The sequence below is a fragment of the Euwallacea fornicatus genome, chromosome 2, assembly GCF_040115645.1.
Source record: "Euwallacea fornicatus isolate EFF26 chromosome 2, ASM4011564v1, whole genome shotgun sequence".
NCBI lineage: Eukaryota > Metazoa > Arthropoda > Insecta > Coleoptera > Curculionidae > Euwallacea > Euwallacea fornicatus.
In genome coordinates, this window is record NC_089542.1 from 7,689,984 (window position 1) to 7,702,707 (window position 12,724).

General features: G+C 34.4%; 2 protein-coding genes and 1 pseudogene across 2 annotated transcripts in view; 1 reads left to right on the forward strand and 2 right to left on the reverse strand.

Annotated features, from left to right (window-relative positions):
• LOC136350239 (serine/Arginine-related protein 53-like) overlaps nt 1–12,724 on the reverse strand; it is a 90,932-nt gene that overhangs the window by 27,113 nt on the left and 51,095 nt on the right. The gene's annotated exons all lie outside the window — the stretch shown is intronic.
• LOC136350218 (protein RCC2 homolog) lies at nt 181–12,658 on the reverse strand. Its single transcript, XM_066301736.1, has 8 exons — nt 12,454–12,658; nt 12,178–12,339; nt 6,611–6,795; nt 6,048–6,261; nt 5,537–5,988; nt 1,198–1,332; nt 923–1,102; nt 181–868 (listed from the first exon to the last, which is right to left on the reverse strand). Exons 2-8 carry the CDS (start codon nt 12,320–12,322, stop codon nt 740–742), a joined length of 1,440 nt encoding a protein of 479 aa, XP_066157833.1. The 5' UTR covers nt 12,323–12,339; nt 12,454–12,658; the 3' UTR covers nt 181–739.
• Nucleotides 1,327–4,043, forward strand: LOC136350223 (piggyBac transposable element-derived protein 4-like; annotated as a pseudogene).

The window sequence follows — 12,724 nt, forward strand, 5'->3', positions numbered from 1 at the left end:
ATTTCATAGAGTAAAATTTTCGGATTCTCTTTGAGAACGGAGTTCATTTGTTCATTTTAGAACGACATTGAATTTTATTCGGTAAAAAAATATCACGTGCACAAAGAGACTGTTATACTGCAACTATCTTGAAATCGATGAAACTACCTAAGTAGGCATTTGACATTTAAAACTATTAACTTACTTCATACAAATTGTTTATTAATTTATTTACCTCAAAAATTCCTTGGAAAAAAACAAAAAAACAGTACTTACATTATGTAGAAAGGAGACAAACGCGTGGAAAGTCCTGCTTCTGCCATTTAATGCACAAACACCAGTTATAAATTACGAACTAAAAATACATTTAAGTTAAAAACGAAAATACTGTAAACCGTTAAAATCCGATCGGACTAAATCTAAACGCTTAAACCTACAGAGCAGTACATAGTCGAGGATTGTTATACCTAAATATTATCCATATGTATGATGTATGATACATTCTCACATAAATGAATTATTATTCAAACTCAGATTATTAATCATAGATGTTAAGTCCAGGCATACGCTGTTATTCTGAGAAAAATATAACAACAACCTTGAGCCTTGAACAGAGACAGAGATCACACAATAATTAACCAAATATATAATAATCTCCATAAAGAATAGTGGTTCTGATAAAGATTATTACTATATTCGAATATTAATGGAACTGATTCGATCTCGAAACGAAATGAAATAGCGAAACGTACAAAAAGACTTAAGGTTCGTAAATTTTCATGGACTCAACTTTGGCTTTATGCTCGGGTGTGTCCTCAGAGGCTATGACCAAAGTATGCCAATAACCCATGCTCAGGCCGGTTACTTTAACTCCTTGCATGCGGGTGACCTGGTTAGAAAATAATACAAAACAATGTATATTAGATTATGCAACATTTTTTACCTCTTTGGGAGTGGTGCTGCTCTTCTGCATATCTCCCAAACCAAGTTCACCATAAGTAGGAGAAGCTCCCCACGCTATGCAAGTTTCGTCGGCCGCAATCACTATTGAAGTGTAACTGGTGCCGACGTGGCTGATGTTCCAGCCCGCCAAATCTTGTACGGGTTTCGGGTACATGTTAGCCTGAAAAAAATAGGGGTTAGGAAAGGTTTTCTTAAAAAATCCTACACTTAAAAACACTAGAAACCATCAAAGATGCATGTAGTCGCATAACTTACGTCACCAGTACGCTTGGTCTGACCGAAGAGGAATAACCCGTTGTGTTCTGTTATTGCGAGGGTATAGGTGGACCCGCAATGCACTGAACGCACCCCTCTAGATTGACTATCAAAATATTTAATCAGCCGAGGTACCTGCAAGCAAGTATTTGAATTCCATTATCTGATTACAATGATGCTGTTATCATTATCTATACAGAGCTATGCAAAAGGTTGTTCATAGAATTCTATAACAGCAGTTGTGTTTAAAAACACTAGAAACCTTTTCTACAAATTAAAATAAATTTTGGAAATGGTTCTCAATCTTTACAACTTTTAGAGTTGGCAAGATATTTAGTTTCAATTGGGAGTGAAATCTAAATTCTATTCTTAAAGGTATAATTAGTATGACTCCCAAATGACACTGACAATCTATAGAGTAACAGATACATTTGGGTTAGATCTCATTTTGTTTTCCTACGATCTTAACAACAAACAATCTATTACATACTAAAAAATGAACAAGACTTGATTCCAATTTATCCTAGAAGTCTGTGAACAATTTTTAGCTATATCTTGTATACGTTTAGTCAGATATTCAAAAGACGACAAATTATACGATTAACTCCGTTTCCCCATTGTTGTTTCTTTAAACGTTTTGAAATTAAAATTCGAATAATTATTACAACAATATTTTACAGTTACATATTATATAAGCCGGATTCGAAAAAAAAAATGCGTTTCAACACTTTGTCGTTACATAATAATAAAAGAAGATAATCACTTCAGAGAAACTAAACACCATAAGTCTACATTATCTCAAACAGAGAGTCAGGACTGACAGTTAACAGTCTTGATGAGGTCAAAGAAGACCTCAACAAGACTCACATTCGCCTCAAGCCGCTTCGTTATCCTTTCATGAAAGACAAGATAGCATAATTTGCTGATTTCCCCAATACGAAAACATGTCGATCATCCACTAATATGTATGTCATATGTAAATAAATATTCAAATATTGTAAACAAACACGAATTTTGGGCGACAGGTCCATAGCTGTCAGTTGAGAGAAAGTTAGCGTTCTTTAACCCTCCGGCGGGCGCGCCCGCGGCAATGTGCCGCAAATCGATATTCGAAACTTATTACATCGTTAATATTGTCGGTAGATCCCCGAGCGTCCAGGTATTCCACCGGCATGCATTTTAGCAACTAATTTCGTTCTGCACGTTTTTTGGGATGTCCCGTATTAGAAGTTAGAAAGCATTAAGTATACGTGTATCAAGTTGCTGTGCAAATACCGCACTGCGCCCGATAATGTAAGTTTTAATTTCTTATAATCGGAATTTAATTTTATAGTACAGATTTTTATTAATTTATTTGATAAATACATATGTTGAGTTCCACCTGTTTTGCCATGATATATTTATAATATTTATATAAAATATGGGATTTAGGAGTCACAAAGCTTTGTCACCTGAAGAGCTAGAAATTGCCATGCAAGAAGTTGTAGAAGAGTTACCAGATGAATCAGTAACTGAACACAGTGAATCTGAAACAGAGGATGAAATTATTTCAGAGGATATTCATGATAGCAATTCCGAGCAGTCTCTTGTCGATATAACTGGGGTTCCTTCATTTCACAAAAATGTTCCAAGTAGCGAAGAATATCACTTTTATATAGGGAAAGATGAAGAGACATTGTGGATGAATCAGCCATTGTCAACTGGTAAAGTAAGTGCCAAAAACATTATTAGAACAGCTCCGGGCCCAAAACGCTTTATCGGTCACATCAAATGGGAAATTGATGCATTCAACTTGTTTTTCACCGATGAGATGATAGATGAATTAGTAGTAAATACAAACATATATATTCAGAAAAAGAGAAATGACGTTCGTTATAGCAGGGACAGAGATTGCAGAGATATTAGTAAAACAGAATTAAGAGCGCTGTTAGGTGCATTATTTCTAATAGGAATCAAAAAAGGACACCATACAAATTGCTGTGAACTATGGAACACTGATGGGACAGGGATAATTCTTTTACGTGTCTTGTTTAGCTACAAGCGGTTTCTCTTTTTGCTTCGTGCTCTCCGAATGGACAACATTTTGACTCGTGACGAGCGAAAAAAAAATGATAAACTTGCGCCAATACGCAACTTTCATGAAAAGTTTGTCAAAAATTGCATTGCTAATTTCAATGTCAGTGAGTTTGTTACAATTGACGAGATGCTGCACCCATTTAGAGGCAGATGCGGTTTCGTTCAATATATCCCGAACAAACCAGCAAAGTATGGATTCAAAATGTACGCTTTATGTGACGCAAAAACATTTTATACTTATAATTTTGAAATTTACTGCGGAAAACAACATCCAGGACCACATATTAAATCCAACAAACCTGATGATATAGTCAAACGATTAGTAGTTCCAATTGAAAATTCCTGTAGAAACATCACTACTGACAACTGTTACACGAGTTATCTGCTAGCGGAATATCTTTTGAAGAAAAATCTCACCTTACTTGGGACAATTAAAAAGAACAAGAAAGAAATCCCTCCCGAGTTTCTATTTGGCAAACATCGTGAGGTGAGATCCACAATATTTGGATTTCAATATGACTATATGTTGGCCTCAACAATTCCGAAAAGAAACAAAGCAGTAATATTTCTGTCTACAATGCACCATACCATGGAATTAATCGGAGAAAAGTCGTTGGTGAATTTAGATTATAATGCAACAAAAGGAGGCGTTGACACGGTGGATCAAATGTGTTCAGCTTATACTACATCTAGAATCACCAGAAGATGGCCTCTTGCCTTATTTTACAGACATCTCGATATAGCTGGAATTAATTCGATGATTGTTTTTAAATTTTGTAATAAAAAGAATCGAGACCGAAGACGAACATTTTTAAAAAATTTGGCATTCAATCTCATGGAGGATTTTCTAAAGGAAAGAGCCATGATTCCAAGCCTACCGAAAGACATACAGTACTTTTTAGAAAAATACAAAACTGTTTTACCGACTGAAGTTGTACGCTCTGGTATTTGCTACATGTGTGGAAAGCATAAAAATATTCGTACAAAGTCGCTTTGCCAAAAATGTGGAAAAAATGTGTGCAAGAGGCATAGCAGTGTCACTATAACATGTGTAAATTGCATAGACTTAATGGAAGTTGTTGATTAATTAATATTTTTATTTTGTTATTCGTTTCAATGTTTTGTATTACATAATTGTATTAATAAAACCTTAAATAATTGTATGTTGTTTCATAATAATCTTTCAAAAAGATGCCACAATCATTTTAGTACCGTAATTTAAAGTGCGGTGTAATTGCCGCGGCACGCCCGTTCTTGAGAGTCCAAAAGGCGCGCCCGCCAGAGGGTTAATATGGAAGCAATTTTAAATAGTTTAAAGTTCGAGAAAAATATTCCATCCCACAATGATAAATTTATCAAATCTGCTAGAATGTGCCCATAGAGAATCATGATTTTTGTGATATCAAGTAGAAATATTCCATTGGGTACTTCATAGTTTGTTCTATTTAAATATTAGCGTATTAGTAAATGGTATCACGATCATATTATGGGATTCATAGATTCTGACTGAGCTCAACGAACCACATGCCTTTATACAAACAAGAAAAGAACGGGGCTCAGCACCAAATCCTAAGGAACCCCCAAGCAGAGTGTAATTGTGAATTTCATGACATAGAATTAAGTAATCACTTATTTGCTTCTATATCGTAAGGTTAAAATTTAATCGTCATCTATTCAATATCTTCTTAGATAATTGAAATTAAGGTGTCTGTAAATGTAGGTTTTTTAAGCACGTCCTACATCTGTGAAATTCCTATTCTGTCACTATCAATATCCCTTTCACAAACATTAAAAATAGTATCGACCGTTACTGAAATACAGTTACAATTTAGAATAGCCCCTGTACATTCATAACTATTGGGCAAGTCCAATAAAACTATCCTGGCCAATCAAGTTTCATTACAAATAATCTTAATTAAAATATGTAATTTTTTATACATATTTTAAAAAATAGGCCATTTCATTTATAAAATAGACTTGCCTTAATTAATTTAAGACATGACTTAATTTTGAGCCACTCCGTATATTTTGAGGTATCAGCAAAAATTACTTTGTCTATAAACACATTTTGATATCAACCTTTAATTTCTTTTTGTTCGTTTTTTTTTATTGGCTTATTATTATACCTTTATTTGACCACTATACACCTCCTCGATTCGTTAGTTTTAGATTCATTTAGAATATAAGCGTCCGAAATTTTGCTATTTAAAATATCTGAATAGACTGTTTTTATTAATTAGAAATTGGTATATCCGGATCTCACCATCTCATCCTTCTGTTCCGCATGTCCTAATCTCCCGAACCCTCCAAATCCCCAAGAGAACGCCCTCTTGCGACTATCGATAGCCACTGTGTGATTAGGGCCACAACCGAAATCCACAATCTCCGTCACGTCCACAGGAGACACGTGCCCGTCCTTACTTTTCTCGATGTACAAAACGACCCTCTTGGGACTAGTCTCGAAATTGAAGCACAACTTTGTGGCCGTCTTGAAGTACTTTCCGTCAGTGTTGTGGCCCAGCTGACCGTATTCCGGCAAGCCGAACGTGTAGAGCCCCCCTTTGACGTCAAGAATGACAGAAAATTCGGCTCCACACCCGATTTTCACGATAGGGGGGCCACGGTAGTTGATGCGCGTGGGGGTAAGGATTTGGGGCTGCAAATTTCCCACCCCACATTGGCCGGATTTGTTATCTCCGCATGCGTACACCGTTCCTAATGCACGTAATTAATTTATATCTTTGTTATGAGGCAAATGTCAAATTTATACTAACCAGTATCAGTTAAAAACAGCGTGTGATGTCTTCCGCAAGCTGCACTAATAACGTTCATTTTCTCCAGTGCTGGGACCAAGGTTGGCTTGGATACGGACGTGGTGTTGTCCAGTCCCAATTGCCCTTGAGGGTTGCGACCAAAGGTATAGGTCTTACCTTCACCATCTACCAGGACATTGTGAGCAGACGTACAGCCGCTTACTGCTAAGCGTACCTATTAAGGAGCGGCTTTTAAACCTCCAGGGCGACATTGAGCCAACACCTATAAGGTTTATTAACAGATAGAACCAAACTACCAAACTACTTGATTAGACCACACAATTCCTGCTATACTACCTCCTAAACTATTCCAAGAAGTCATTTCAACGCTCATAATAATTTCAACCACTGATTCCAACCAAGTAAACCAAACCAGTGAATCATGAAAACAACACACCCATTTCTATAACTTAAATAGTGAATATAAATAGAAAAACAAACATTTGGCCTTTAGCCCCCTACCCTTGAGGGATTTGGGTGCAATTAAACTTGAAGTAAAAATAACCAAAGACTTGAAAACTTACCTTCCAATCACCAAATCGGTGGGGCGACCAAAGGTTGGGAACCATTTTGATTCCCTTAAAGTCTCGTTTTCCGGCCGCATCCCAATTCACGCCTCCGAAAATGAGTAATTGTCCCACTGGTTTAAGGAGGGTATTAAGCAGTTCTTTCGGCAAAGGGCTCATATCGTCCAGAACATCCCCATGACCTTGACATTGAGACGAATGAAATTTACCTTTCTAAATCATCCAAGATATTATTGCAAATTATTAATGAAATTATTCTTAGGTGGATTCTCAAATACTTTTAAGTGAGGCATTGATATTTGGTCTCTAGTTCTGAGCGTCGCGATTATCTCTCTTTTCATATACGTGCATTAATTTAAACTGTTTAGTTTTTCTGGGGAATTCTTCGGAAAAATGTCACAATTTATCTTATGCGAAATAATATCGTAGACCACCTCGCCCAACATATCTCAGAATGTATACCTGAACATTAACTATTCTCATTCAGTACTTAGTCCGAATGGTTCTAACACCTTCTGATGAGCATTCACCGGTGCCAGAATATCATAGGAATGTGTGTCATCCTCTTGGCATAACCAAGCCATTGGACCCGTTGTTATGCATTGAAACTGTCCTGACTCTTTGCGGGGTGGCTTCTCCTTTTATTTTGTTAAAATGTTTACATTTCTTATAGTTGTACAGGGTTTTCCAAAACGGTTGAGCCAAACTTAAAAAGGTTATATAGGACTTTGAGAGGGACAATTTTTGTTTATAGAAATCACAAGTCAAAAATAAGTCAATTTGACTCCAAAGTCATTTTTGTTGAAAAACATATTAACCCGTTGATACGAAAAACTTCGATATTTAATTCATTTTTATTAAAGAAGGCGCAAAAAAATTATAATAAAGATTCAAAATTATGTCACCCAACCTGGTTACATAAATTTGTTCTTTGAATAATTAAATCTGTATCCTTCGTAAAATGTGCGGATATTCCTGCACAAAAAGAGATGCTGTCATTACTCTTCGCAAAAGTTCCTCTTGGATAGGTATAAAAGTTTATACACCAACAACTTGATATAACCCCAAAGGAAAAATCCAACGGGCTTAAATCGAGACTTCGCACTGACCACCTGAAAGGTCCACTTCTTCCGATCGAACCCCTACAAAAGTATTAGTTTAGATGATCTTGCATAGTTCGGGTAAAATGTGCAGGAGCGCAGTTATGATAGAACCACATTTTATCTAGTATGCTCGAAGGAACGTGTGTGTTGTCTAATAGCTTACGAAGGACACCTTGCAGAAAATTTAGGTAGATGTTACCAGCTAAACGAGATTGGTTTGGCAAATTGTTTCCGATGAACTTTGATCCTTGCGGTGTGAGGGCTGTAACTGTCCCATATTATACCAGGTGATAAAAAGATGTTTGTTTTCTTTGTTTTTATTCTAGCCATTTAAATTTACAATCAAAGTCTTTTGAACAAAAATACATCTGGAGTCAAAACTGCTCATTTTTAATTAGAAGTTTCGATGCAAACATTGTTCACCTCAATGTCCCTTATAATCTCCTTTGTTGGTACCAACAATTTTGGTGAAGTTTTTAAAAACACCATGTATAAACAAAGTATTCCCGAAATACTTACACAACGCTTGACCAAAAAATTAGGCGATCTAAGCAAATTTACCTATATTCAATACGATTACTTTTTGCCGCTACAGAGCGCGAAAATTTTCAAAGTAATATAATTTTTTCAAAATAATTGCAAATCGCTTTTGTCGACTTTTGCTAATTTTGGTACTAAGTACTACATAAATTGGCGTGTTTTGGCGTGAGCGAATTTTTTTTTAATGCGTGGAAATATTAAAATTGCAAATTCCAGACAATTTTATAAAGAAAAAGATTTCCCAGCAGGATCGCCACATGATGTTTATGGCTATTCTTATTAGATCACAATTATTGTGAAACTTTGGAAAGCTTACTAAATAATAACCAAAATATATATATAAAAAAGGATGTTTTATTAAAGTAAAAAAACTATAATAAATCAAGTGTTTTATTTATCTTGTTTCCGAACGATCCTATTAAACAATAAAGAGAAAAAAATTTTAATCACATATATATATTTTTTTTCATAATGGGATTTACGTCAAATTTACAACTGAAGTTTTTTTTTCGATTTTTTAAACTTTGAATCAGGACATTTCGGGAATCATTGGGGGTAATTGCCGTGAAAAATGTCTCAAATTTATTGTCTCGTTGCGCTCTATAATCCAACGCAAAATGCTTTACAAAATCTCTTTTACTTACACAATTTAATTAGTTTCCCAGAAAGGTCTAATAAAGATTAATAAAAATCATGAATTCTGGATTATTTGAGGAACAAAGAAATGTCACTGTAGGATCGCGACATGATGTTTAGGCTATTGTTCAAAGAAAAATGAAATTTATAAAGTTCACATTATTCAGCCCTAAAAGTTATTAAATTTTTAATAGACCCAAGCAAAATGTTAAGATTGATAATGGCTTTATCTTTATTACATACATATGTATGTACGTAAAATAATTATATTCACGACGTATTTAACACTGTATGAAATTTTAAATTAGTATTGATCTTAAAAAACCTCAATTTTTTTTTCGGTTGAGACATTGCTGACGTAATTCTGGCTCATGCTTTTGGTGATCGAGAGTGAGTTCTGATTGTCGTTTTTTGTAGATTCCAATTAAGCTTTGGTCAAAAACGATGTAATTAGAATTTTAGTTGATAGACAAAATTATTTAGTTTTTGCTTTTCTGAAAGGTACTTAGTACTATCTTTGGATGTGATCCAAGAATGATATCACAACTTGAGTTGTTTCGAAGATTTTTCAGGAATTGATACTTTTTTTACAGTTCGGTCTCAACTGTGTACGCCACTGCTTCTAGTGGAAATTAACTCTAAACTCTAACAGAATCGAAGATTAAAAAAAAATTAATGTTGTATGTTTTTATGTTTCACATTTCAACTGTATACGCTTCCGTTTCAAGATGACATTAATATCATTTTGAGAATTTATTGGAACAGTTGTGATGACAAATTGGTTAAATTGGGAGAACTATTTACTTTTCGTTCAAAACCCTTTTCGCAATTTATTGAATGATCTTCCATTACAACTTCGGAACGAAATGTGGTTTTTATGCACTGCAAGGCGTCACCCCACTTTATTGTAATGTTCATAAATTATTAAATGACTAAGATTTTACTAATATATTTTAAATGACTACATCTCTAACAGATGTATTGGAACAGGTAACCACGCACCCGTATCTTAGCCAAGATTACCTGACGTAGCGCCTCTAGACGTTTTCCTGTGGGTAGCTTTTAAATCAAAAGTGTATGCTTTCCCCGCTACGAAAGCTGAGTTACTGCAAAGAATTTTCAATGCTCCAGATTATTTTAAAAATAAAACCGACACAATGCGCAAAGTACAGATTAATTTTTTTAAATGAATTTATTTGCATACTCACGAGAACGGTCGGCATTTTGAACATTAGAGCATTAAAAGAAAGAAAAAGAGGATTAAATTACATTGGTAGGTATTTAGAATCAAGTTTTTTAATTTTTAAAAATTATTATGTAATAATTGTAAAGTATTAAATCAGTAAATAATTTTTATGCATGGAAACTGTATGCTGAGCGAAAATTTTACAAAAGGTAATAAAGTTTCAAAATAAAGCTAACTGTTGGCAGATAAAAACTTTATGTTATTCGTATAGGAAGTAAGAAAAATAAAAACTTTTATTTACGAACCACGCGCCATTTTTATATTTACATGCATTAAAAAAAATTCGGCTTACATCAAAACGCATTAGTTTATGTAATAACTTTTAGTTAAAAAAATAGTTAAAATTCATAAAAACATTTAACAATTATTTAGAAAAAAACGATATTAATTTGAAAACTTTGGCGTTCTGTAGCAGCAAAACGAAGCCACATTGGACATAGCTAAGTTTGCCTAGAACGCCTTATTTTTACTTCCGGAATTTTTGATCAACCGTTGTATAGTCATTTCAGAAACATCTTCTATATTTTCTGTAAAGTTGTCTATTTACTTTGTGATACTTATATTGCAATTTGGAAGGTTGTTTGCGTATAGCAATATATATATACCTAGTTAATATGCACAAATTACTGTTTAATTTTTCTATTTAACCAACACACAGACGTCTCGCAAATTTTTGATGTAAACGAATAAACAAAAAAAAGCAAACAAGAATTCGTAGTGTTACAGGAAAATGTTTTGATATACAGTGTATTTGTCATTTAGATTCTTTGCCGCGTAGACTGTCGCCTAAGCCTCTGCCAATCTTTAATGTTCCCTTAAGAAATCTAAATGTAATTATTTAGCTATAAAAGCCTGAAATCTCAGTAGTGTACACTTCACATTATAACAGATCATCTTTGCGATTACCACATATTTTATCTGATTGTGTGACATTGCCATCAGCCTCAACCGAGTGATATCTAAATATTGGAACCACCAGTGGCTACAGGATGCTCCATAAATTCTGGCGATTAAGGACTTTCTATTACTTATTAGAAACTGAGATATAAAACCCACAAAGACTTTGAACCACTCCTACTTTGGTTTTAAAATATTTAGGATCTATGCCACATTTAATAAAAATCACTGTTGTTTCACCCCTACCTTCTATTTTTGCAGAATGCCTACTTAGATTAAAATTATTTAACTACACATTTTTTAATGTCCTCTCCTTAAAGCCTATAGCATAATATGTGAATGTTTTGTCCAAGTAGCATAGATGCCAGAATTTCCAACTCCAGGTATCTGTTAATGAGGCTCTTTATATTTAAGCAAAAAATGATAATCTAATCTATGCTTTGATTCTCTTCCTTTTTATGTTTTGAATTTGTCTACTTTTTTCAAGTTTATCTGCTTTGAGAAGAGTTGTGAAGAAATACATAACAACTTTTTTTTCTTTTTGTTCAAAAATTCAAGAAACTTACTAAAGCTAAATTTGTGTATAGCAACATTATGCAGGTAAATATAGCTATTAAATAACAAATATTTTTTGTCCGACAGGGTAACAATAATGTATTGAATTAGTTCTTTGAAGTAGGTAGCTTCTTTGTGGTAAACTTCAAACAACTATAACCTACCTTGCTTGCTATATATTTATAAATATTTAATACTTTGACATTTTAAATTAACTTTAAATTTGTTTACAGGCAGTAATTACTAAAACTGGCAATTAGCTTGAAATTTGACACACCAATTCTGAAATCTTCAACGCTATAAAACAGATTTGGTGAAACAATTATCTTTATTCACACAAAAGAAAACATTTGCTTTCGACAGCAAGCCAAACTTATTAATAAGTTGTAATGAGAGGGTGCATGATGGTAATAAACATACAATAATTGACTTTGAAGGCCTTAGGCTTTAGCATCAATTTATATCAAATCATAAGCAACAGACAGCTGCACATAAAACAATTGACCATCAACTTGATTCCTTATTTCATTGTTAAACTGTTTCCCTAAATCAAGAATCATTAGAGAAGGGGAAACAAGGCAACTTACCAACAATAAGCACTTCATCAGGTTGGGGAGCATCCCCATCTCTACTATCACTTAAATCTGACTCATCAGTCTCATCTTTGCGTTTAGCCCTTTTCGCATTCAGCTTCTTCGGGGGCGCCTTCTTTCTTTTAATGGACGTCGACATTCTATTGTCTAGCAAGCCTAAGGAAAAAACAAAATGAACGTAGCCTCCTAACCTTCCTTTTGTTTTCTTTGAACCGATAAAGCAAGCCGGCTTTCCCTAATCGATACAGGTGGTTCCGGTGCTGAACTTACCGAAAAATTAGAACAAAACAGCGTTTTTTTATAAGTTGTTTTCAGAAGAACGCGTTGATTTGAAGGACGCGAACTGCCCTTGCGTCCTAAATCATCTATCAAAAAGGCAAAATTACGTTCTCTCCCTTCCCTACCTAAATGTCTTTACGGTTACTTTTACATTAACGGTAAATCGGTAACAGCAACAGCAAACAGGAATTGACAGATATGTGCGACTGTTGCCATCTGTAGCCAACCGCCAATTGTAGGCAGGGGTAGGGTAGAAAAGAAA